The sequence below is a fragment of the Sparus aurata genome, chromosome 11, assembly GCF_900880675.1.
Source record: "Sparus aurata chromosome 11, fSpaAur1.1, whole genome shotgun sequence".
Lineage (NCBI taxonomy): Eukaryota > Metazoa > Chordata > Actinopteri > Spariformes > Sparidae > Sparus > Sparus aurata.
In genome coordinates, this window is record NC_044197.1 from 5,902,889 (window position 1) to 5,929,354 (window position 26,466).

Below are 26,466 nucleotides of genomic sequence, written 5' to 3' on the forward strand. Positions count from 1 at the left end.
TTCCGGCACAAAAAATAAGTTCTACAGAACCCCTTTAATCCCGTATTTACCCATATTCCTACATAAAACCTCCCTGTACTTACCTTTATACTTAGATGCCATGTTTGATTAAGAAATAAGTCTTGAATTTTTTCTAAAATTATCTAAAAAGCTCTTAAACATTAAATCTTAAGTTCCAACCTGACACAAACCACTTAACCACTTCTATATTCATGCGTATCAGTTTAGCGTAAACATATTTCTCATCTTTTTCAAAGATATTTTGTCATAAGCTTTAATTGTTAATCCTAATTTTCTGATGTTTGCCACCACAAACAAACATTGTGCTGGATGGTTTCTTAGGGGGCAGTCCCTTTTATAAGAGTTGTTGTCAGTTGATAGTTCATTATGAGTCTGATCAGAACTTTTGTCCCATTGTGATTAGTTTTTCGTCCCGCTGCTGCAGTTTTTACAGGATTTTTGAGTGCAAAGAGAAGAATGTGTGTCTGATTTGGATGCAGTTCTGTCCTTTGATTCAGTTTTTCAGGGAAAATCAACTCATATTGTTCCTCTGTTTTGCAGAAAATCTATTTTTAGTTGGTTTTTTTTTCATAATAAATGTACAGTAAACCTTATTTTGAAGGTACAGTTTCATAATCTCATATTACAATTATAATCCTCCAATTATTAGAGGATAAACGTGGCAGCTGGTCTAACAGGCTTTACTCTTATATAACTTTATTTATTATAGTTATATATATTGAGCCATATTTAATCCACAAGTTAAATCCTGCAGTTTTCATGTCGCTATAGTAACAATCTGTGTGCCCAAAACATGAAACACATTTTTAACATGAAAAACTCAGTCGTGGTGTTAATACATAGAAATCCAATACGTTTATTTTACATTCATACATCTAAACATTGTACAATTATTTTTAATGCAGTTAAAAAAGCCCAATCCAAAAACAAGTCCTGAAGATTTACAATGATGAATTTGCATGTTTTAGGGTCGGTGACAACAAGCATTTAAAAATATATACACACACCCCCCACACACACATACACACATACATACGTACACACACACATACAAACAAACAGGGATCTAGGACTAGTGGTGTCCTTGAGTTGTACCTTAATACAGCCGGGCTGAACGGAGAAGAATTCAGTCACCATAGAGAAAGGCACATTGAATACACAGTGTATGTACAAACAAAAAAACCTTGACACAAACAACTTTACTGTAGGATCTAAGAACAATGACCAAAAACTGTAAACCTTCACTTATGGAAAACAAATGAACCCAAAAAAAAAAAAAAAAAAAAGAAAGAAAAAAAATTCACATCTATACAAATACATATCTGAAGCAAAATATTTTCTTGGTCATAACAAAGCAGTACCTTGAAATGCAATTTCAACACTTAGATTGGCTCTGCCAGCAGAGAGCAATCCCACAGATATAATTACACAATATGTCACAATATTTATGCAGTTGCCCACTTCATGTGCGCTGACAACTGGCGACGGTAACAGAGTACCTCATGCATATCCTCATCAGACAGCAGCAGTCATCTGATATGTTTTTTCCACTAAAAACCAATTTCGTCATTTTTTTTTTTTACCCCCCCCCCCCCAGCCTCTTCACATGAGTATGGCAACTTGACATGGTGCAACATGTACGTACATCTACATAAAAATGTATAGACAACTCTATACAGCCGCAAATCTCGTTATCTTAAAATATATGTACCACCCGTCGATCAAAATTTTCAATACTTTCAGAAAAGTAAGTTCTCTGATATAAAATACTGTATTTTCAAAAAACAGATTGTTTACATTCCATCCTTCTCAACAAAATAAAGCTTTATATACGTACCTTCAAAGCTTAGAAACACGTCCGACATACATATATATATATATATTTATATCTATATAGAAACAATAAAGTGACTAAGATGCCGTATGTGGCTCTACGTTCACATGTAGTGGAAACCCGTTTAGAATGGCGTACACAGCCAATTTATTTGTCTAATAAACACAGTGTGGCACTACAATTTTGGATGATTGTACAAGTTGGGGTCTTTTAAATGCCAAGGTCAAGATTGCCTCCTTTTTTGAAACTGTTCCCTTCTTCCCGCTCAGCATGCCTTTGTCAAGTCAGTAGGCATGTCCGCCGACATGCGGTATTGGATCTTGGTGTTAGTGATGGCGCCGTGCTTCTGTCGGAGATGCAGACGGAGCTGACTCTTGTGGCGGAAGTGCAAGTTGCATTTCTCACACTGAAAAGGACAAAAAAAAAAAAAAACAGCAGAATGTTATTTTGAGGCATGTTTAGCATCTTACAAGTGCTTAAAAGGGGCACTACGTAGTTTTGGTGAAGAAGATCAAACACAGAATATTAATATTTACAATGTCAATGTGGTAATAATACAATTTATTTATTCCGTAACTGAATAAACGAGCTGTTCCCAGAGGAATATAAGGTCCCCTGAGCACTGTTTGAAGCGAGGAGGTGGCAGGGTCCGCCACATATAAACAAATGAAAGCAGTATGAAACTGTGTTGTTCTTTAATATCAGTTTGTTTATTCAGCCATGAAAATAAAGAGAGTTTGTTTATTCAGTTTGTTTTGGCATAAATTTTTTTTTTTTTTTTTAAATCAGTCAATGTCGATTTTTCTCTTCCGATTAAAATTTCTTCCCCCAAAACTACGTAGGGCACCTTTAAAATTTGATTTCAAAGAAGGTAACGTTATCGTATTGGTGCTGTAACTCGCTGTGTCGACCTACATGATAGGGCTTCTCTCCCGTGTGGATACGCAGGTGGCTCTTCAGCGTCTGCAGGTGACGGAAGCGTGTTCCACAGATCTCACACGGGTATGGCTTCTCACCGGTGTGGATCAACACATGAGCACGGAGATGAGCAACCTGGAACGCGAACAAACAAAAAAAAACATACATATAACCGCCTGAATCAAACTGCCTGACTTGCAGACCATTATCTAGGAATGCGTTAGCAAATCCTACGTTAAAACCTCTCTGACAGCGCATATATCGGCATCTATTATATGAATGCCAAAACGGCCTTGAGGATGTTCTTTCCTATAATTACGGGCACTTGTGTAAAGCTGAAAATGACTGCACCCACCCATAGATAGAGGTGAGTATTAGTGCCGTTGGCCCCGAACACAATAGAGAGAGGAAAAAGTTCAATAAAAAAGTGCCAGATCCAGATGTTTGTGTAAGTGTGTCATTACCTGTACAAAACGCGCGCCGCACGTCTCACATTTGTATGGCTTCTCTCCTGAGTGGATGCGAGTGTGAGTCTTGAGGTTAGCTGGTCGGTTAAACTGAGCACCACAGATATTACAGCGATACGGCTTCTCCCCTGAAAGCACAGAAATAATTAGAGATACCCCGTCAGAATTCAAGAAGCCCAAAAAAAAAAGTTGCACGCGTGACGGGCGGTAAATGAATGCGTCAGACGTACCCGTGTGGACAGTCTTGTGGCTGGCCAGGTTGCCCTTGTAGCGGAAAGCAGCCTGGCAGCGGTCGCACTTGTATGGCTTGTCGCTGTGCACTTGAAGCATGTGTTGTTTCAGCGCTTCGTCTTCGGCGAACTTGGAGTCACATTCGTTACAGAAGAACGTGCCGTTTTCTGTTGAGGAGGAGTTTCAGTCGAAGTTAACACCGAAACAATCATCTTTAATTTATATTTGTCGTTGATGTTTAATAGCCGTCATAAACCCACCACAGCTGGAGTCTGAGTATTCGGAGTGCAGCTCCGCCATGTCGTCTGTGAGACGGGACCTGGAGGTGTTGGGACAGACTTCTGAGTGCTGTGGGGACGGCGTGCCGCAGGTTGAGCAGTTCAGACGGCTCAGGTAGTGTGGAGGGTGGCTGTCGCCGTTCCTCAGAGACCCCTCAAGTGCGCTAAAGACAAAGGAGGAATACTTAAAATCAGATCTTAAACGAAAATAGGATAATTCCAAGGTAAAGTTCCTAAAATGATCCCGCTGACTGCTGAAAATACAGAACAGTAAACTGGATCGCAGGAGAAAAGTATGATAAATGGCTTTAAAAAGATTATATGATATCTTCATTACCCCCCAAATCTTCGCAGCACCTCACACAACCTGACTGACACGAGAAAAATAAACATTTTCTTACCTGCTAATGATATTGTTGAGCCGGCTGGCCTGGGGTGCGGGCAGGTCCTCGCTGTGATCGTTGCTCTTGCTCGTGGTTTGTGGGTCGAGGTTCTCCGAGTCGCTGGGGTGGAGGTAGGGCTGCAGGCCGAGGCGCTGAGGGGAGCGGAGCCCGGGATCCCGCAGCCCCACCTCGTCCTCCTTCGCGCTCTGATTCAACACGATGAACTTGTACTTCTTCCAGTTGCGAGCTTTGGGGTCCGGCGTGCCCTGCGGTACTTGCACTCCTGCGGCTTGAGAGAGGCCGGCGTTCTTGCTGCTGCTGGACTCCGTTGGGGAGTTGGGCTGGCAGTCTGATTTGAGGGGGCTCTGCGGGCTGCTCATGAGGCTCTTGCGTCCGGCGGAGGAGATTCCGAGGGGGTAGTGCTGATGGATCAGGTCTTCCTCCACTTGGGGAGTGTTATCTTTGCCGGAGTCTTTCTGGGGCTCGAGGGTCAACACGGGGAACGCACGTTTCCTCGCTCCGAGAGCAATAGACTGGCCGACCCCCTCGTGGCTTTCCTTCCTCATCTCGTCGTCTCTCCCTACCTCCCTGGAAGCGTAGGTGGTGGAGTGAATAATGCTGGAGGAGCTGGAGCCCACCGCCCTGCTGTACTCTGCCCTGATGATGTTGGCGCTGTCATGCGGAGAACAATGCTTGTGGTGGATGCCACTCTTAGAGAGGTCAGCAAAAGCATTTTTGGCGTCAGTCAGCTTGCACAGAGGGAAAGGGAATCCTGGCATGGGAAACTGCCCGTAGAGATGGTAGTTGCTGGGGGTGCTGACCCCGTTGAACATGTTTGAGCCGTAGGGCCTTCCATCCCTGAACGGAGCGACGCGGCTGTGCAAACTGTCAACAACATCATGGGGCCGGTACGCGTGGACATCCTGAGGTAAAACCAAGGGACTGACCAAAAACTCATCTCTGGGCAGCTTGACCGGATCGCTGAGGAAAAGATCGAGCGGGTTAAAACACGACAAGATGCTGATCAAGATCAATTTGGCTGATTTTCGGCGGAACAGAACAAACAGAAGTTGATTCTACCAACCTGGATTTGATGAATCTGTGGCACGTGTCCACAACATGGTCCATCTGCAGGTAGATGGCTGTGTTCATGATCGCCATAATCAGACTCTCCTTTAGTGTGAGACGGGAGGTGTACATGAACTCCAGCAGGATGGCAAAGCCCTCTGGGTCCACCTTTGGGTCCAGACTGATCGCGTTAAGGTTGCACTTGTGGGAGTCAGTAAAGATGGTGTAAAAGAGCCCACTGAAAGACGAGACAAGAGCGCACAACCATCAGCGCCTTCATCCTCGAAACTGCAGCAAGAAACAAATCAGCTCGCAACAAGGAATGAACACGCACCTGCAAGCCATGAGGACGGTCTTGTGTGCACGAAACTGCTGTCTGTTGACCAGGATAGTGACATCTGTGAGGATGTCTCTGCTGCGGAGCCGGTTCAGGTTGAGCAGGACATCACTTGCATGGCGTGTGAACTGTATGCAGCTGTCTGCTGCGCAAGCCATTTTGTCAAGTTCTGCAAAACAGGAAAACAACAGTGAGGTTATTTCACAAGAACGGCATCGGGGAGAGTTTTGCCACTGCGGTGTGCCACAGTTCACCTCCGTGCTGTAAGGTCACCTCCGAGTAACTGAACTGGCCTGAGATCATTGCTGAGCCTCGTCAGGTTCTTTGCGAGGCGCAGATCGGCCGGTCCTCCAGAAGGCGGCGCCATTTATTAAATAAACACTGTCTAGACATTTAAATTTCTACCTTTGGAGTCATTTCTCTCCCCCTCACTTTCTCGCTTTGAACCACCGGTTGACAAGTTAATACGACAGAAGAGATGGAGTGCAAACAAACAAACAGACAAACACACAAACAAAATCTCTTACAAGACATTTTTTTTTTGCGGGGGAAACTAAAATTATTTTGCCGTATTAAATCACACATATTCCAGCAGCTACTCAGATGCATATTTTAAAATCCATTCTCAGCTTTATAATAATGATCTATAACGGAGAAAAGTTGAGTCTTCCTGTCTTCACTGCAGCGGGGTCCCATTTTCACACAATCACCATCAACAAGCTGTTAGAAATCAGGGGAAATAGATTCAACAAGCAGCTCACTCATCAACCCGAAACTTTTTCTTTTTTCCCCTCTCCTCTTCCTCACACAAACTATGAAATTTAATTTTCAACCGCAAGACAGCAGCTGACCGGGTCACCACCGCCTGGTGACACTTTGTCCTGTCTGCTGTGGTGAAGACCATGTGGCAGCTCTCTCTCTCCCTCTCCTCTCTCTTTACAATATGTTATGGCGCAATTACTAAAATTGGAACGAGGATTAAATATCTGCGACCAGAAGTCTTGAACTCGGAGTCAAAGAGTGAGGTGTGAAACTGGACCCCGTCCGAGAATAGAAGCAGGGACAGAGTGCAGCAGCAAATAGACAGATATCCTCTGATCGAGAAGGTGCTGATGTATCTGACAAGATCAACCACATTTTCAGAGTCTGTTTTGGAGGACTGCAGCTATAAAGTGTGATAATTTATAAGAAATTAAAAAAAAATGACATGACAGCAGCCAAATTTCTGTCAGCACACCAATTAAAAAAATTAAAGTCTCAACAGACTTCTTGATTTTATTTGCATTTTTATTCTATGATCTTAATTGTAAACAGTTTCCTGAGTATAAACGCAGTCTTAAACGAAACTCTTGAGCCCGTGACGAGAAGCGAGGCGACACTTTTTGAGCGCATCTCTCTCACTAAAAAAAAAAAGAAAAAGAAAAGAAACACTCTGAACTTCGAGGTGAAGCCTGTCGACGGTGTCACAGTGGAAACACGAGAGACAAGTTGGTGCGACGACGTGTGCAGCGCACACACACGCACACACACACACGCACACACTGGCTGTGTATGGTGGAAAAACACACACTCACATCAGCGCTAATGTTTCCGCTGCAGTGTGTTACGGTAACAGACGGGGCTGTTCGAGGCAGCCTTTTAGAGCAAATTACCGCCGGAGTTAAAACAAATAAATAAACAAAAGAAAAAACACGACATGACTCTCGGACCTGAGGCTGCCATGCTGCCAGCAAAGTTCGTCTGACAGCCGCCGCACTGTTGACACATGAACATTAAATCAGAGTCACACAGCAACTATGTCCGTGAACGCACCCCGGGCTCCTGGTGAGCCCTCGCACGGCTCCGAGTCCTCATTCTCCCCCCTCGGTTGTAGTTATCTGACCCGAGCGTTATTACAGCTTCACAGCCGAGAGACGTGGGAGCTCCGGCGGGGAGGCTGCCGCCGTCCGCCCGCCTGTCTTGTCTGCCTGCCGCCGCCGCTGGTTCACCTCCGACCAGCGGCGGCAGAGGCGGCAGCGCAGCGGCGGGCAGCTCCGTCAGACACAGACAGACAGACAGCGGAGCTCCGGCTGTCACCACCGGAGCCACTTCAGAGTTTCGACTCTGCGCTTGTTCAACACTGACAGCGGACTCAGTCACACAAACAGCCCGCCGTCTCCACAAACACTCCAACAGCACAAACAGGGAGAAATAACCCACTGTGTTATAAAAACGACATAAGCAACATACAGTACATAACAACTTCGCGCCAAATTAGAGCAGAAAAGGAATTTAAAAAATCACCTGGTAGCGCTTTCCTAGAAACTTCTTGCATCACCACTTCTAAGAACCCCAGTTCTAAGAATCAGACGAGCTCAATTCTCGGAATTTGAGCCCGGGACCGTACCACTTTCTCAGGGCGGGGGAGAGACGTTTTTTTCCCATGTGGCGGAAAAGACTCGTTTTCAAAGCGATTTTTCTCGCACTTTCTACGCGCGGTGGTTTTATCAGCGAGCAAGTCGCGCCCCGAGTATTTTAAAGAGTGCGAAAACGAGAATTATTTCGTAAAATAATGCGGGAAATTGTTTGATAAGCACCCGGCACCCCCCCTCTGACGATGGTTGCGTCCAGAGTCACAGGACGTCGAGCCGGCGACGTCACGAGTTCCTTAAACCCAGCCCCCGAAATTCTGAGAACTAATTTATATTCTATGATTTAAGCGATGTGTCGTTCCGCTGCCTTCCGTCGCATTGAACACACAGACCCGACATGTACAGCACACAGACCGACATCTTAATTAGGCCCACGCGGGACAGGTCGATGCGACAGGCTCGGCTTTTCATCCTCATCCGCAGATCTTTTGTTTTGTTTTGGGGTTTTTTTTAAACATTTTTTTTTTTTTTTAGATCCAGATTTCCTGCAGGTATGCCGTGTGTTTGACTTCATAGATGGGGAATGCTGCGAATCACCATCGGTAGGGGGGTTTGTAGAAAAAGGAAAGCTTTAATAGATTTATTATTCACGAGTGTTGCAGAGAGACAGATATAGAGACAGAGAGGCAAGCAGCAGCGCGTCATGTGGATGCGATCGTTTGGTTTGCATGGTCCAACTTTGCGCTTCCAGTTTTTATCGTCTCATGTGCGCGTATAATGGGTTTAATACGTCTCATGTGTTGCTGTTGCTGTGTTAGAGCCGCTCTCCAGTCAGTCAGTCAGTGGGTCTGTGGATTCAACGTGTGTTCAGAGTAGCTGTAGATGTGTTTTGACTTCATGATTGTCCTGAACTTGTTGCGTGAGAGAGAGAGAGAGAGAGAGAGAGATCACCAAAATCTGACTGTATGTGAATGTTACCTACCATTTGTTATAATTCAGAACTCAAGCAGATGATGTTCAGAGAATCAATGTCTTAAAAAAAAAAAAGCCATGAGACCTATTTTGTAAAAAAGAAAATAATGTCAAGGTCAGGCTGTTGGTTAATTTTTGGGGGTGCTGTAATATTAAAAAAGCCTCAGTAACTCAGTTAACACAGCTTGTTATGTATTTTATTTTATTATTTTAAAAGTTTTCTCCCGTTCTTTGGAAAATATATATATATTTGAGTGTTTAGGCAGTTTGGTGTGAGGCTGCCTGTGAAGTTGTCCGTGTCAGATGTTGTGCACACTTACAACAAAAGAAACATTGCTCATTGAAATGCAAAGTGAAAGATTCCTGGAAAATTAATTGAATGCATTGCTGTGATTTTTTTTTTTCCCCTTTCCTTTTCTTTTCTCCCTCTTACCATTTAATTTAAGGCATGTGTTCTCCCTGTTGCATCATTTCTCAGAGTTGGGCAAGAATAAACGCAGTCTTTTTTGTACTTTCTCAGCTCACTGGTGTTGTGTTTTTGTTGTGTTTTTTTTTTTTTTTACTTCGTGCTCCTTTCAGACCCTTTGTTCAAATCTGTGGTTGAGCTGGTCCCCGTGTGGAGCTGAGTGCTGGTGTGAATTTACATATGGTTCTAATAGACTGGTTAGGGGACGCGTGTGAAAGCGAAATGTGTATTAATGTCGTAAGTTGTGGGCAAGCGTTTACTGTCAGTGACTCACCTTGGAAACTTTGTTTGTGGTGGGTCCAAACCGCGGGTTCCCCATCTTTTCTCATCCCGCTCACTCCTTGGCACAGGAGGAGCATTTGCTGAGCTGATAGCACCACGACAAAAGACAGCGAAAAACACAAGATACATTAGATGACACTGTGAGAGTGAAAGTGTCTGCGCCTCTTCGAAATATTTATCTTCAGTAGTTCAATAACACGGTGTCAGACTTTCAGTGCTCCAGTGGCAAACACACGTCTGGATGATTAAAAAAAGGGGCGCTGTGTAGTTTTGGAGAAGAAAAATCCAAACTCCGAATTTTAATATTTACAATGTTAATGAGGAAATAGCACAAACTCACAAATATTTATATTTTTCACAACTGATAAACAAGCTGTGCTCGGAGGAAAACAAGGTCCCCAGAAGACTGTTTCGGGCTAGAGAGGTGGCAGGGTCCGCCACATATAAGTGTAACGGTATGAAAGTGCGTTGTCCTTTAAGGTCAGTTTGTTTATTCGGTTTATTCGGTCATAAAAAACAAACAAGAGTTTGATCATTAAGGCGCAAAATATGACCCGATGAAGATCTTTCCCTTCTCTACGTAGTGCACCTTTAAGTTGGTATTCAGATCACTGTAGAGATAAACTGGGCAAACAAAGACTGAAGCAGCGAGCCCCTTTACGTTCATAATAAGTAAACACAGCACAAGCCATGTTTGATTACACAGGCTTTTCATCAGGGCTGGATTTGTATTTTATTTAATAACACCCTCACAGCTTCTCTACACCTATTGATCATTCTGCATTTTTACACAAGTCTTTGAGCGATGTCTTGTTCTCTTAAGATCCATACTTGAGCGGCGTGAAATACATTTTTAAGATCTTGATTTCCATGTAAAACCATTGTCCTCTTGATTAGCGTTTAAGTGTTTTTCGCACAAGGCCCACTGTACAAAGAAATTCGACTATCCTTGACACAATAGTGCTTACACGAGCTTTAATTGACATCAGGGACATGTGAGTCTTTCTCATTCAGCGTGCAGAAGCCCGTGTTGTACGTTTCATCCAAAAGGAATCCGATGCAGGCTCCTTCCCCCCCCCCCCCCCTTCTCGTCTCGTTTAACCCTTCACATGACGACACACTGCGCTGTAATGCAACCGACATTTCCCTGTGGATCGCCCCGCGCATCCGCCCATCTGGATCCGGCATCCCACTAAAAAAAAAAAAAAAAAAAAAAAAAACCACTCCAGGTGTTCACAAGCCATTGGGGAGCAGAGAAAAGAAGAAGAAGAAGAAGAAAAAAAAAAAGAAAAGTCTACAAAATAATTAAGACGCGCGCTTTTACATGCAATCTCCGATTCAGCACTGCCAAATAAAGACTATCTTGAGCTCCAAACAAAGAGCAGCGTCAACTTTATTTCAATCCACTTGGGGGATGTTTAAGGCGCTCCAGCACAGTTATGCATAATGCACGGCCATAAACCATCCAGGAGTTAGGAGGGGAGATGTGTAATTTACCAAGGCCCCACGCTGCGCCTGCTATAGAAGGATGAGATAATTACTGCAAATCCTTGGCAAAGTTTTTTTTTTTTTTTGTAACTCAACCAATTCCTAGCGGGAAAAAAAAAATAAATGACCCACTTACACGGGGGCAAGGGGAAGAGAGCAGGGTGAAGCAGATCAATATCGAACCCCCTCCACCTCCTCCTCGTCTGCACTGACAGGAGTGACACGTTTCTCACATTATGAACAGCGTGTGTGTTAAATCCTTGATCTCCATTCAGCGCTGTATAATTAAACAACAGGGTCATGACGTTGGGGTCCTGGTCTCATTGTCTGGTGCGGCACGCTGCTCAGAAACAATCAGAGCCGGAGCATGTTGTGACAGTGATCCAAGTCTGGCCCGGCCGGTAACAGCTGCACGGTTAAAAAGGAAAAAAAAAAAAAAAAAGACCTTGTACATTTCTGACACAGTGTGAAACATCTCCCAGCCGTATCATTGCATACACTCGGCGCATGATAGGTCATTGAATAGAAATGCCCACTGACAAAAGCCCGAGGCCCGGAGGTTGCCTCACTTCTTCTTCTTTCTTTTTTTCCTTTCTTTTTTTCATAAACTGCACACTTTTGTCTCGTTTCACAGCAAATTTCTGCCAACTTCAGTGTTCATTGTCAGCAAAGATGTGAGTGTGGAGTTTTGTTCTGAGAGGCATGATGCAACCGAGCTGTAACACCAAACAGATAATGCTGTTAGCTACAGAGGTCTTTTTAGTTCCTTTCTTTAAAAGAATTTCTTTTTTATATTGTTAAGTTTCACTTTTTTTTCTCTCCTTCTTCTTTTTTTTAACTCCATGCATCCCAGAAGCATTTTTTTTTTCCCCTCTCCCCCTCCTTTTGTCCACAACAAAGTCGGCCCTTTGTCAAACACCAGATCCCACTGCAGGTCTGAATTGTGACACAGCTGCAGCTTGTCTGTGAAGAAAGATCTGCTCGTCTGGTCTCATTCCATCTCTGTTTTTTTTTTGTTTTTTTAAATCCTTGATCGTCTATTTGAGCAGATCATTGCAAACATATGGTATGCATAATTTATAGCCTCAGTTAAATAAGATGACGTGTAAAAAAAAAAAAAAAAATCACTGATAGCTCTTCAAAAGATTTTCTGTGCAGGTAATGACGAGCAGTCTTTACTTGGATGCTTGCCTCTTGCTTTTTGTGTGTGTGTGTGTTTTAAATGAGCAGACAAACAGGCAAGTCAAGATTGTGACGTGCATTAAACGTCTGTCTGCAACAATCCTGCAACAAGTGTCTGTGCACTCATGCGCGCTCCGGGTTGAAAGTCGTGTTTCATCCCCTTTCGACGAGGATAAACACTCGAAGACCGCCTGCAGCGCTGAATAACAGAGACGAGGAGGTCACAATTATCTAAAATAAGAGGATGATTGCACATGCCGCTGTTAACATAATTGTAAGTGTACACAATTTGGCCATTCACTTAAATGTTTCCCCCCTCGTCACTGATACTTTGACGGCGCGCTCGAAAGTTGTGCGTGTGTTGCGAGGCAGCCAACAACAGAACGAGTTGCTTCAGCTCTGGCGCTCAGTGTTACGGCTCCCTGGACACATAAAAAGCTTTGTTGAACTCTATTTATTCTGCTTTATCACTTATTTTGGAAAGAAAATACCCCTCGACAAAAAAAAAAAAAAAAAAAACTTTCTGCAGAGTGCCTGTGCGGATAACCTTGAGTTCACCGGCTTGCCCGTGCAAGCTACATGCTAAGGTTATGGTGAGAGCAGAGGCGTGTAGGTGGACTAGAATTCCAATTTAGTCAAATCAAAGCATGTAGATTCAGGACTTTCTCAAGGCCAGCTGAGAGGAGCCAGGAATGCAGCCCTGCAGAGTCGAACTTGATGGAATTTTCCACGCATACCACAAACAGTCTCTTGCCAGTGTGCCATCTGCTGGATGATGGGTCGGTCACTTCCACACAAGAAAAACAACACCGCGATGTAATACAAGTACCAGCTTCCATCCTCAACAAATCTTCGCAATCCGAGTGTTTGCTCTGTCTTCCTCTTTTCTCTCACATGCTCCGGGGCTGCAACATGCGGGAGTTCCAAGAGCACATGAGGAGGAGTTGGTAAATTTGGGACAACTTCTGCACAGATTAGTTTCGAAGCCTAGTTGTGTGTCTGTACGTGGATTCAGTCTGGTATTTTTACATTTTATTTTATTTTATTTATTTTTTTTACAGAGATACCCACTCTCAGTCACAGGGAGCTTTAGTGCTGAGCTTCAAATGGTAAACAAGTGAGTCTTTTTTTTTTCTTTGCACCACCCTCAGTAATGATCCAATAAGAATCATCTGTCTGAATCAACCCCCTTTCTGCACTGCTGTCACAATACCTCGTATCAACTGTGGATCTTCATGCGTTTGGTTTGTTTCGGAGATGTTGCAAGGCTCCTTCCTCATGTCACAGCTTATTCTGTTTTGCCTTCACTGACGTGATGGGCGTGCATTCTTCTTATTGACCCGCACTGTGCAACACTGGTTCCCTTACAAGGGGTAGTCCAGGTCGAGACAGTGTGCTGAAAATGATTAATAAATGGTTTGAACAGCTGGCTAAGAGAGCAAGGAATGAAATAATGAATGAAACACATTTTTTGGTTGAAATAATTAGCTGAAAGTAGGCTAATGGATAAACGGTTGAAACAGTAGATAAACTACTGAAATGAATTACGTTAGCCAGCAATGGATTGGCTAAACAGTTCAGAAATAGACAAGGCTAGCTGAAAGTGGCTAATGAAGAATGAGCGAAATGGGCTAATAAGCTGAAAGCAGATGAGTGCACTGCCAAAACAGTGACAAAAAATGGTAATTTACAAAAGGTTTAACACTAGTTTATTGTAAGGGATAAACAGTTCAAAATAATCTTGCCAAAAATAATGTATAAACCAGGGTTCGTACGGGTGCTTGAAATCCTTGAAAGTGCTTGAATTTCAATGTTGTGTTTTCAAGGTCTGAAAAGTGCTTGGATTTTAGTTTAAGTGCTTGAAAGTGCTTGACATTATAACTCTGTGTCTTTTACAAAATTGGGATCAGACTGGATAATTGATTTCTGAAGTTTTTGCTATTATAGAATATAATTTTAGATGTTTACAGCATAATACAATGTACATAATTGTGATAAAAAGTGAAGAAAAAAATCACAAGTGTATATATATTCCTTTAGATACGTATTTTACCCCAGCAGTAAGATGCTGAAAAATCTTAAAAATGACCCTTAAAAGTGCTTGAAAAGTGCTTGAATTTGACCTTGAAAAATGTGTACGAACCCTGATAAACGTTTTAAAAATGATGACGAAAGCTAAAAGTATGAATGAAGAAGTAGTAAGCAGATTGCGAAATGCAATAAATAAGCAGTTTAAATGGAAACTCTAGCTAAAAAGTCATTAATAAGTTAAATAAATTGAAATAAATCGTGCTAAAGTTAGCTACAATGCACTGAATAAATGGATGAGAGATCTCCTGCCACTCGCCAAACCAACCTAAACACTGATGATTCAATTAATTGAAAATTATAATTGTTTTGGAGTGTTCCTTTGAATCTTCATCCACAATAACTGACATGAAATGTGAGGGCGGTGTCGTTGACAAAAGGCTGTTTGTGCCCATCAGATAACAAAGGTTAGGAACTGATGATCTCCAGTACGAGTGGGATTCATGTGGAATGACTGCACAAGGGTGTTTCAGCACATTTTACAGGTGTGGACATGATGGTGACATCGTCCAGCACTTCGGTGACTAGTCAAAAATACAAAACCACCCGTTCTGTGGGAGCAGGAACAAAAGACTTTAAGAGTCTCAGATTACTGCTGATACACGGCAGGAGTGACGAATTCAAAACAGCTATGTGCGAGAGAGAGAGCACACAAACCGTGATGATTTCCTCTAAAGTTTTCCATTAGCGGTGTTTAGCCAACAGAGGTAACTTTTCTTATGCACCCATGAGATCTTGTATCATCAACAAGGCCCAAAGTTGCCGAACCAGTTTGAATTGTGTCATGCACAGCGTGATGTACTTATAGCACTGTCTATTGTATCTGTGTGAGTGTTCGTCACATAGACGTCAAGAAACGGCGAGTTCTTAGGAATTCACTTTACATGGACGCGTGGCCAAAGGGCACTCAGTTGACTTTTGCTTGTGTTGCTGCGGACCGATTTTAACCGTCAACAATATCAAATTCTCCCACGTTGCATTGCTCCCGCTGCCAGGTCGGAGTAGCCGCCTGCATCTCGTGCCAGTGCTGATACTGGTCTACAGGGCTGGTTAAACAGGAACTCCACACACGTAGCTCCAGGCCAGAGATCAACGCCACGCACAGAGCAGCAACAGCGCGCCAAGCACATCGACACCCGCTCGGCTCTCTGTCTCTTCCTTTCTCAGTGTTTATATATTCTCTCGATTTCCTCACATCCCCACACCGCGATTCTTGTAGATTTGCAAAACGTGTAGGTTCTTTAGATGAGCGGTCTTAATTTCATCTCACGAGCAGCGTGGCATTAACCCCTGAGTGCGTCTGAGATCCCATCTGCATCAAACGTTCACAGCCTCCATTAGCAGACTATATAGGTGCATTTTCATGTCAGCCTTTTTTTTTTTTCTCTCTTTTTTTTTTTGGTTTCCTCCAGCCAAAGCAGTAAATGGATTTAAATCCAACATGGGAAACATGGGATTGGCGAGGATGAAAGCAATTCCACCAAGCCCCAGAAGTCAACTGCTTTTCAAAAAAAAAAAAAAGTGCTGAAAGTATTGACATGGACTCAAAAAAAAAACATTTTAAAAGCATTTTTCAGGAAACATCAAGGAAAATAACACATTAAACACACATTCGTGAGGAAAACTGAGAGGCATACCACGTCTGTTTCATTTTTCTTTCCTTCTCTAAACGCATTTCTGAACAATCTTAGATGCTTCAGATATTTCATCTTCGAGTCTTCTCATGAAGCTCACTTTGTCTTGTCAGCGCCTACGCCCTTATTTCAGCTGATACAAGGAGCCAGGCTGGAAAACCTCCCACTCTATATGTTTGCTAGAAACAAATCAACCCATATAACCATCAGGCCTCGTTAATATGCATGTATGCACATTCGAAATGAAGAAATGAACATATTTTTTGATTACAGTTCGTTCGTGCTATCGCACCGCAGCTATTGTATCCCTCGCCCGCTTTCATTAGAAGTGCCTCTGAAGCCGAGGAAATGCCAGGTGGAAGTGTTGATGCAAGAAAGCAGAGTGACACCTCCTGTGCTCGACACGTTTGCATAATTCTTATCTGCTCTACATCGCGCAGGCAGGCAGACAGACAGACACGCTTGATTTGTGCCACACTTTCAAATACAGTATATTGTGTTTTTGCATGCACGGGACTACAAGTGTTTGTTGATGATATCACACGTGGATTTACCCGAAAATCAACCGCAGGCCATTGAAAAGATCTCATTGTTCCATTTGGGATCTGTTAGCTCTCATTTCAAACGTAAAAAAAAAGAAAGGGTTCAGTGTTGCTGTTGAAACTTTTTATTTAAGTTTTAAGATGACTTTTTATTTTTTATTTTACCGTTAAAACACCAACGTGTGTTTGTTTTTCCTGGCTTGTGCGGAGCGACTTACATGAAAGTCAGACGTGAATCACAAAGCTCTGTCAAATCACTCCGATGTTATCCCGAAGTTAAGTGTCTCATTTGCATGTTTTACATGCTGTAGATAACTTATAAGAACATTACTTAATGCATTCGGTACTCCCATTTGCCTATCAGATGTCAGTTGTTTTATCACGGCCTGTGTGCACCGCGTGTCCTTTAATGTCGCTTTGCATGCTCGCTTTTGTTAATGTTGGGACTGAGTAAGAGGATTCAGCAGTAGGTTGATCTGACCTCGGAGATTAGCTGACCATGATAAAGCAGTGGTGTTTATGAGTGCGTCTGGCCTTTGTACGTGTCTGCCACTCACCCTCTGGAGGTTCGCGGCGCTGATAAGTTTGATTGACCTCAAAATGATTGTAAATAAAAAAGGGAACTGACTCAATTCAGAGGCGAAGTTACACGTACGTGAATGCCCGTCTCTTCATTCCGTTTGCTCACGAAAGAACAACTTCATGACCAGTGCAATTAATAAAATCTAAATTAAATGTTGTGTTTGTTTTATCTAAAATATATATTTCCAGAAAACAATCAAACTTGTTGTTCGAGTACAGGTTTTAAAGGTGCACTATGTAGATTTTGAGGAAGAAAAGAACGATCTTCATTGGCTGGTTATCTTTTTATGCCTGAACAAACTAAACCAACTCTCCTCTTTTTCATGATTGAATAAACTGAATTAACAAACACAGTTTCATACTGCTTTATTGTGTTTATATGTGGCGGACCCTGCCACCTTTCTAGCTTCAAGCAGTGTTTATTTTCCTCAGAGAACAGCTTGCTTATTCAGTCATAGAAAAAATTCATATTTCTGTCTATTACTTTATTATAATCTAATTCGTATTGTAAATATTACAATTCTGAGTTTGAATTACTTCTGCAAAACTACATACTGTCCCTTTAATATCATTTCTTCATGCAATTCATTACCTGTACAAAGCATCGTAGAGGTAGAATACATTTGTGACAAGAACTGGTGATACAGCGATCCAGAATCGCATCGCAAGTCCAATACGTTTCAGAACATGTAATATTAATTTAAAGAGTTTATTTTCTATTCAAAGACAGTTTGCTAAGAATGCATTCTCTTTAGCTCCACATTCATTCATCCTGCCAGCACTGAAACAAAACGGCAGTGCAGCTGCAGAGAAACAGAGGAAAGAAAGAAAGAAAGAAAGAAAGAAAGAAAGAAAGAAGTCTCACCTTTTTTCTGCTGGAAGGAGTGAGGCATGATGGGATCTGTAGTGGGAATCAGGAAGCAGTGTGGAGACTTGAATTCAAAGCTGTGAGCCCAGTTCAGGTGGCGAAGGGGGGCCTCTTCTGCCGCACCAAAAGTCTTTTCAGCGGTGCCAGTCACCGAGATCAGTCGACTCTTCTACCTGACTCTGGATAAGATCCGGAGCGCAGCGATAAACACAAGCCGCCTTACTGTTTTTCACCAGAGCTTTATTTTTTCTGGCAAGTAGCTAGATGATCCAGGATGCAGCGTCTGACTGGTGCCCGAGCCTCCCAATGAGTGGCAGCTAAAGCTGGAGGGATGAAGCTGTCTTCAGTGCAAAAGGGCACCGAATCTGTGTCTCGCGGTGGCGGAGCAGCTCTGTCGAAGCCTCGTGTCTGTCATTGTTCAGCAGGATGGGAATGCTTCTGGAAAGGCGGGCACGGCAGCAGGGCTGAAGTGAGTCAAGTCGAATGAGCACGCTTCATGTTAGAGAAGCGGTCCACAGGGCATCTCTGGCTCTCTGAGCTGATAGGCCGCCTGCACTCTAGCGTTCATTGATTGTAGCACTCGGTCGCTCCACTTTTTCCACGAATGCTAAAACTGTGGGGCAGGCTCAGTTTGGCAAAAAAAGAAGAAGAGATTAAACAGCCTGTAAAATAATCCCAGTTTCTCTATATATAATTCATTTGAATGAAGAGTCTAAAATCCCATTAAGCCTCAGGAGCACAGACCGCAGACTTGCAGTGCCTTTAGCATGGAGGAACTCTCGGAGCTGAGGCCATCTGCCAGATCAGAGTTTTTCATATACGGCAATGACACATTGTTTTATAAACAGTGCTTTTATACAACAAACATTTCAGTGTCCTCGAGCATTAATCTACCTAAGCTTATCTCAATCCATGGAACTAGATATTGCTCTTTATAACTTGTCTAGAGGAGGGGGTGTTATTACATCACACCAGCTGTCACTTCAACCTGGCACAGCCAATAGGAAGGTCAGTAATGTGGCTGCTGGAGAGAAAATTAGGGAGGAAAATCCTGAAAACAGAAAAAGCAAATATTTAGGAGGGAGGGGGAATCTGCTTTACATTTATTTTGGCAGGGAGTCAAATAATTAGAGTGGAGTAATCAAAATGTAATCATTAGATCTTTTAGGGCTACAAATAAAAAAAAAATATATATAAAAAAAAAAACACTTGACCACGCAGGGATAAAGCACTTTTCAGCACATGAATCCTCAGCGTTAATGTAAGAGTATCAGTGAGCACGGGTATGAGTGTGTAATCGTTCTTGACACCTGATGTTGAACTCAGATTAAATGAATACACATGCTGTCTGTGCAGATAAGCTCACCTCAGCGGGTAAGAACTCCCAAAGCTCTCGCTATTAACCGCGCTACACGCTGCACAGCTTCACCGTGTCCGCGTCAGGAACTGTGTTGCTTTCGTGAGTGCTGTCATTCTGGGAGGAATATGAGAGGGATGCACTCATAGTAGAAGAAGGCAAACATTGGATGGGGAATGAGATGTATGTATATGGCGGAGAGGGGGGGGGGGGTTGACAGATCTGTGCAGTATGTTCATCGCAGCCATGGGATAATCCATTGGATGAGTGGACTAATATTCAGCCAATCCTGCTAAAGCCAAATTAGTCCAACACATCTCCATCATGTTTCAGAATAAAGCAGCGCCTAACAATCTGAGCTCTCGGGATAGTGACGGCAAATGACCGGTGAGCCCCTCAGATCCCCGTGATCCCGGGATAAACTTCTCATGAGGGAGCTTAAACGTCTGAACTGACACACAAATGAGAGCCAACAACAGGTCACACCGCCTCAAGAGGAAAACTTTGATTACTGTGTTGTCCTCTCACTGTCACAGCAAGGCGGAGAGAACCTGGGCAGCGGCGGAGACATGAAACAATGAAGACATCGATGCTGACCGGAGCCCGATGCATCGACCCCCCCCCCCCACCCCCCGCTGATACTCTGCGAGGCTTATAAGAGGATGGCTTCTGTAGAGCAGTGTATGAGTGACCTTAATCATCAGAGGGATATTTGGGTTTTATTCGGCATGCAGCGCTGCGTTGCATGCGGTCATCACTGTGTTTGACTGGCAGGCATAAAAAATGAGAGGGGGGCAAGGTCGGTTTGCAAAGTGTAATCCATATCATCCCGTTACAGAGGCAGCGCTGCCGCCGGCCCCGGGCCAAACAGTTTGATGTTGATAATGATGTCGGATTATGCTGTCATCTGATGTAATTTCGGCCTGCATCAAATTAACAAAAGAGGGATCAAGCAAATTCTTTAAAAGGGACGTTTTTTTTTTTTTTCCTCCTCCTTCTTTTCTTTCTTTCGTCGCAACCTTCTAGATGCAAACTTGATTTGATTTCATGAAGTGTTTATATTTGTCCACACAGACTCGGCCTTTCCCACAGAATCTTAAGATCATTGATTCGCAGCGTCCTCGCGCTCTGCAGCGTGCCTCGCAGTCATTCGAATCAGCAGGGTCTGGAAAACAACGTTGAATACATCGACCCTGCACCGTCTGCGCAAGAATGTACTGGTGCTCCCATAATTTAGAAAGCGCTGCCAAAGTGACCTCTTGGATGCCCCTGTGGTTGATAGAACATGATAAAGTATCTTCCAGGGTGCCGTTCCACTTCGCTATAAATGTATCATGTTCTGCGTGTTGGTGCCCCTCCGCACACAGCTGGTGCCCATGTTACTTTCTTCGCCCCGGTCCCTCAAACATCCTGATTCCACCACTGCACGGATACAACACCTGCTCTCTTTTCCAGTAAAAAACATTTAATTAAAATAAAGCCCTCGGGGTGAGGAGTGTGATGCTGCCTGAATTTATAAAGGATTAATCGATGGCTGTATCAAGTGCGTCAATGTCAATGTTGAATTTGTTTTCAACACTTGTGGATCTGAAATCAAAGACCGCCCATAAACAACCTGCCACCCTGCACTGATGCAGATTCCTGGAGCTGTTCCAGGTCGTCTGTGCGTACGATAACCTTTCCCGGGCAGAAGACTGCAGGTAATTATCACGTCAGTGAAGGATAATGCTTGCTTGTCATTTTCACTTACGTGCTATCAGGTAGATCTGTAATCTAGCTCCACTACTAGCCTTTGTTGTGCCAACACGGAGCTCTCTGGTATCCATGACGGCTGCTATCAGCTCTAATAAAGGTCACAAGTGCCGAATCTTGTGCTTTGCATTAGCTGGCATTTATAGAGTGAAGAGAAAATATACTTGTGAGACAACCACAGGCTTTACATTTAACAGGTGATTAAAAGTGACAGATTTGTCGTAGACGTTCCAGGATCGTCTTCTTTCTGCAACACAGGAAATATCTGTTTCTGCAGAAAGTGTGATCGTCAGAATGAGGAATGAAAAAATAATGTGTTCTGAGGCATTCAGGTGTGATGTTTTAATTGTCAGTACTCTGTTGGAAATATCTACACAAACTACTTCTGAAGGCAAGTGATTATGTTTTAAAGGGAATGTACAATATATATTTTTTTGTCTTTCTGTTTTATTAAAGGATAAGTTCACCCAAAAATGAGTATTCAGTCATCATCTTCTCACCCCCATGCTGATGCAAAGTCAGTGGAAATTTTGTAGTCCACAAAACATTTCTGGAGCTTCACATTAAAACCCTGTTGCAGAATCTGACTGAACTACTGGAGTAGATGGAGACTTGTTTTAAAAAAGATTAAAAAATTAATTGAAAGAATATTCACACCAAGAGAATTCCCTTAATTTCGCTCTAGGTCATGGTGTCGACTGTCAAATAACTTCCAAGAGAGTGAGGCAGGAAGTCGTGACTAAATATAAAACGAGTTAAACGTACACACAAACTTTAGTACGTCCCCAGGTGGATCTCCATCTGCAAAGGTGGTTGTCGAACACCCGTGTCCCCACGCTAATTTAGCATGTTGTTTGTTTTGATTTTGAGATCCCCAAAAGCAGAACTTACATATTAAGCATTTAATACACTTGATTAAAAAAATATATATATTGAAAATAGAATGTGCAAAACACACGTTTTCTCCTGAAAGCTATTTTGTCTGTATCTCCTTGGAGTTGAAAGGTAAGTTTAGCTGAATTAACCAATACTAAACACACTATTATTGACAAGCTAACGAGAAAAAAATGCTAGTTAATGTTAGCGTTGCACCTTTTACGGCTACAGGGCCAACCTTTAGGCCCGCGTCCAGGAGGTGACGACCCAGTCGGAGATTCAGCTGATGTTCTTTTGGCTCATCAGCCTGGTGTCGGGGCTGGGAGTGTGTCCTCCGCCTCATATGATTCCTCTGTGTACAAAAGTGCCCTGAGAGTCTTCGCTATTCATGCTGCCGAGGCTAAGAGCTAAGAGAAGTCAATCTGTCAATCTGTCTCCGTCTGTTGTCTCCCTAAGTACCTGTCTAGACCCCCGGTGTTGTCACACACAATATGTTGTCAATCCTTGGCCCCCTGCAGCCTTGTTTTTTTTCTTTTTTTTTTTATAAGATTGTGGCTGGGAACAGGCTGTAGATAGACCCAATATAAATACCTTTTACATACGGACACGAATCTCCATGTAATGCTGTAATGTTACACAGTAACCGTACATTCAGACCAAAGGCGCATAAAGAGAAAAAGAAGAGAAGAGAGAAGAGTCATTCACTTTCTATTGGGAGCCAGGCGGAGGAGGAGGGAAAAGTGGAAAAGGCGGAGGTGGGTAGAATAGGCGGATTAGGAGGGGAAAAAAAGTAAAAAAATCCTCCAACTTTATGTAATGAGCTATGACGCGTCGAGGTGGAAAAGGTGGAAAAGCAATGCGATAACCAATTGGGATGTCTCGTTCTACTGTCGTCCCTCGGTCAGGTCGGTCCCAGAGAACAACCCGCGTAACTTTGGTTCCTACCAAACATTCGTTCTGAGATGGCGCTGGAAATGTCGATCTACGATATGACCCCGTTCGCGTATAGGGATCAATTAAAGACGGCCGATGCGTGGAAGAAGGTCGCTCCAACCGTTGGTTTGCCTGGTGAGCTATTAATTGAGTAATATGTTTGTGAGAAATGAGAGAAATTATTGCATACTAGCGTTGCAACGTTGCATGCCAGCATGCTATCAGTCCTTGCTTAATGTGAATGCAGGATGACTTTTGCTAAACTAGTTGTGTTTTCATTTAGCTACCCTGTCCATTTCGTCATACATTCGGCAAAATCAGCGTTTATTTGGGATAATCATTCCGTAAATATGATTGTGGAGTAATTCTGTTTTTAATGACTTGTAAGATCCCGAGTTCTACCCCTGTCTAGGAGGTACTCGACCAGCTCTCCGTTATAAAGGGTTAGATCCCTATAACCTATAAAAGGTTGCTAAAAAGTGGGAATTTTAAATAGGGATTTTTAAACTGGTAATGAGGAGACTCGCCTAGCTTCTAACTGCCTTAATCCGAACGCCTTCCCTGCTTCCTCTGGTTTGGCACCTGACACGAATAGCCCTTGAGTCAGATACAGCCACCAGCCACGCCCGTTAATGGCAAATTATCAAATAACTTTCCATCAAGTAACTTTCCGTGAACAACGATGTCGGTGAAAGGATGGGCTGTGCTACAGCAGTAGCTGTGTGGTGGTGTTTAACGCGAGTGGGCCCTTTAAATTTAGAGGCAAGAACGAACAGGGTGACAAAAACGTCATAAGCGACTTAGGTGGAGTGGACAAAGCAGACAAGGCGTATTTCCCTCTTTGTGCGCATTCGGTCTGAACGCACAGTAAGTGAAAATGCTGAGGTCACGTCTCCGGACTGCAGGAGAAGGCCGGATGGAACCAAACAGTCTCGGGGGAGAACAGATGACCTCACTGAACCCAGAACCTGCTTGCAGTGGGGCAACATCGCTAACCGCTGCATCACCACGTCTTGTTATGTGTTTATAACATGATGTATTGTGTTACTGCTTACCCAACTTTGGCCCCTCCCACCCAAAAATCATCATTTCACTTAAAAGCGTGCACTTTGCTCTTCATTTTGTTCGGTCTTAACATTATCAATTATTTGCAAATGACTTGATCTTGTATTTGTTTTGCCATTCTTTGACTGTAGACAAACAGTGGATGAATAATTAATGATGTTTGCTGCTGGGAGGGAACTCTCAAATTTAGCAGCCTTTCGAAAAACCAAACACGATAAACAAACAGTGGCATCTTGTTAGAATACTCGGGCAGATTAACTTCTGTTTGTCCTTTTAAGGTTAAGTGATGACGATCTTTAAGTAAGACTGCGCTTCCTCTTTATTTTTTATTTATCGTTACAAGTTGCAGCGCAGGAACTCGTCGTCTCTGTGCTCGCAGGTCGTGCGCGGGTTACCAGCCCTCAGATTTAAGGAATGCATCCCCGTGTATGTTTGTGGTTTCACCACACAGGAATGTCAGCACGGTTTATGGTCCGAAGATGCTGGTCCGCTCGCTGTCTTTACCTCATACGGGAAAAGGCAGGGGAAACAATTACGATCACCGCATTCAGAGCAGAAAAACAAACCCTCTGGAACTGATACAGCGAGTTCACAGGCTTGGTTTCGGCCGGAGAGGGTGAATCTGTTGGGAGTGTTGCTTTGAACGTGTTGAACAAGTTGTTTGACTTGTTTGGGCTGTGCAACTGGATACCTCTTTCTCTGACAAAGAGGTCAAAGGTAGCTTTACCAACATGATACAAATGTATCTTTTTAAGGGAGTTTTCAGCAGTGTTCCGAGTCCTTACGAGGCTCATATCACAATTTAAGTTTTTTGGGAGAAGAGCGATGCTTAGCAAAACGAAAGTTACCGACTGACTGACTGAATGATGATTGTCAAATTGTCTGATTGGAGAACGAAATGCTCAGTAACTATGCCTGACTGTCAGGTAAAACATATGTGGTTTGATTAAAGGAATAGGTCACCCAAAAATGACAAATCAGTCATTATCTGCTCAGAAACATGCCGATGGAAAGTCTGGTGACATGTCGTAGTCCTCAAAACATTTCAGGAGCTTCACAGCAAAGAAGCATTCTCCCAAAACATTAATGGGGACATTAGTGCTGACCTGTTTGAAAATGTGAAAACAATAAATAAAAATACATTAGTTTCACCCTCTGAAGCAAAAGATCTTCTAAAAGCATTGGCGTATGCCCTGTCCGAGTTGGATGCATGAGCTCGACTGCAAATCAAGGGTGTAAATAATCTCTTATAAAAACAATTTGGGATTTAGGGGTTTTCCCGGAGCATTAGATTAAGCTGCGCGGACTGTTTGAGGCCTTTTCTTCTGTTGTTTGTTTTTACATTTTAAGTCCCCATCTACTTCAGTTGCGTGGGAGAATGCTGCAACACTGTTTTGCTGAGAAGCTCCAGAAACGTTTTGTGGACCAAACATCTACCGATTTTCCACCGGCATTTTTGGGCGAACCATTCCTTTAATCCAACAACACATATTTGACCTCACAGTCATTAGACATAATACAGAACATATTGCATTTCAGCATTCAATTTATTTATGTAATTATCATGAATCATCACTGAACTTTGACGGCCATGAGGCTGAGTAGATGTCGACTGAATTGTCATATTTGGGTGACGTTTTCCTTTAAAGTGAGATAATGCAACTTTCCAGTGTAGTTAATAATTACACATTATTTCACAGTTCATATAAAATGCACACGCTGGCAACACCTTGAATATTGAATACACCTAGGGACCAGTTATTCATAACTATGCTAGCTAACATTAGCCCCCTTTACACAGGCCAGTATTGCTCTATAACTGATATTACTGAGCCCGTTCGCTCCCTCACTTGCTGTCCTTTGCTCAGTCCTGCTGGTTACTGCCGTCACACTGCATGTTTTCATTATCCCGAAATTCACTGTCGGCCGCAGCAGCCACTCGTTCAGCAGTAACTCGTTCAGCAAAAGTTACAGCAAAAGGCTATCTTTAAATCTCCAAAGGCTACATAGCTAAAACGGATTAAACACCACTGCAGTGGAAATTGATTTTTATTCCAAGAAACACTGCTGACCTCCCCTGCATCCAGCACTTGGAATGATTGTGCCCGGTCAGCCTGCAGGCCTCTGCTTCACACAATAAATACAGTTCAGAAAACTTTTCAGTGATTAGCTTTTATTCCCGTCTGACGCTGTCACTGAAGCCGTGCCGTGCTGCATGTCGGCTGCATGTCTTGGATTTTGGCTGATTATATCAATCAGTCAAAGCGCTTAACGACTCTGTTGTTGCAGAGGGAGTCGAGGCGGCTGAATCCGTTTTCCTCAGAGGTAAGAAAGTTGATAACGTTCATTGAAAAAAAAAGAAAAGAATAACTGCCATATTAAAAATGGCAACCTTCCCCCCCCCCTAAAAAAACTGATTTCAGGATACAGCGGCAAAATCCTCCTGCTTTAGAAACGCTTCAAAGTTGCAGCGTGAGGCTCAAAAGTACGC

The 26,466-nt window shown here is 43.1% G+C and overlaps 1 protein-coding gene across 3 annotated transcripts; it reads right to left on the reverse strand.

Annotated features, from left to right (window-relative positions):
* Positions 1–853: 853 nt before the first annotated feature.
* Positions 854–18,540, reverse strand: bcl6aa (BCL6A transcription repressor a). 3 transcript variants are annotated; one of them, XM_030434266.1, is made up of 10 exons: positions 17,990–18,540; positions 9,601–9,693; positions 5,535–5,706; positions 5,217–5,438; positions 4,151–5,113; positions 3,732–3,913; positions 3,471–3,638; positions 3,238–3,368; positions 2,771–2,908; positions 854–2,261 (listed from the first exon to the last, which is right to left on the reverse strand). In XM_030434266.1, exons 1-10 carry the CDS (start codon positions 18,015–18,017, stop codon positions 2,121–2,123), a joined length of 2,238 nt encoding a protein of 745 aa, XP_030290126.1. In that variant the 5' UTR covers positions 18,018–18,540; the 3' UTR covers positions 854–2,120. The 3 variants fall into 3 exon arrangements, with proteins under 3 accessions (XP_030290126.1, XP_030290128.1, XP_030290127.1); XM_030434268.1 differs by lacking the exons at positions 9,601–9,693; positions 17,990–18,540 and adding an exon at positions 7,821–7,989; XM_030434267.1 differs by lacking the exons at positions 9,601–9,693; positions 17,990–18,540 and adding an exon at positions 5,792–7,769.
* Between the last annotated feature and the right edge of the window lie 7,926 nt (positions 18,541–26,466).

Bases quoted from the DNA above. Each gene is read 5' to 3' on its own strand.
- bcl6aa (XM_030434266.1), bottom strand. From the start codon at position 18,017: ATGCCTCACTCCTTCCAGCAGAAAAAAG. The intron at 5,707-9,600 runs GTGAGTCACTGA...CCTGTTTTGCAG, and splicing joins CCACAAACAAAGTTTCCAAG to AACTTGACAAAATGGCTTGC. The intron at 5,439-5,534 runs GTGCGTGTTCAT...CTCGTCTTTCAG, and splicing joins ACCGTCCTCATGGCTTGCAG to TGGGCTCTTTTACACCATCT.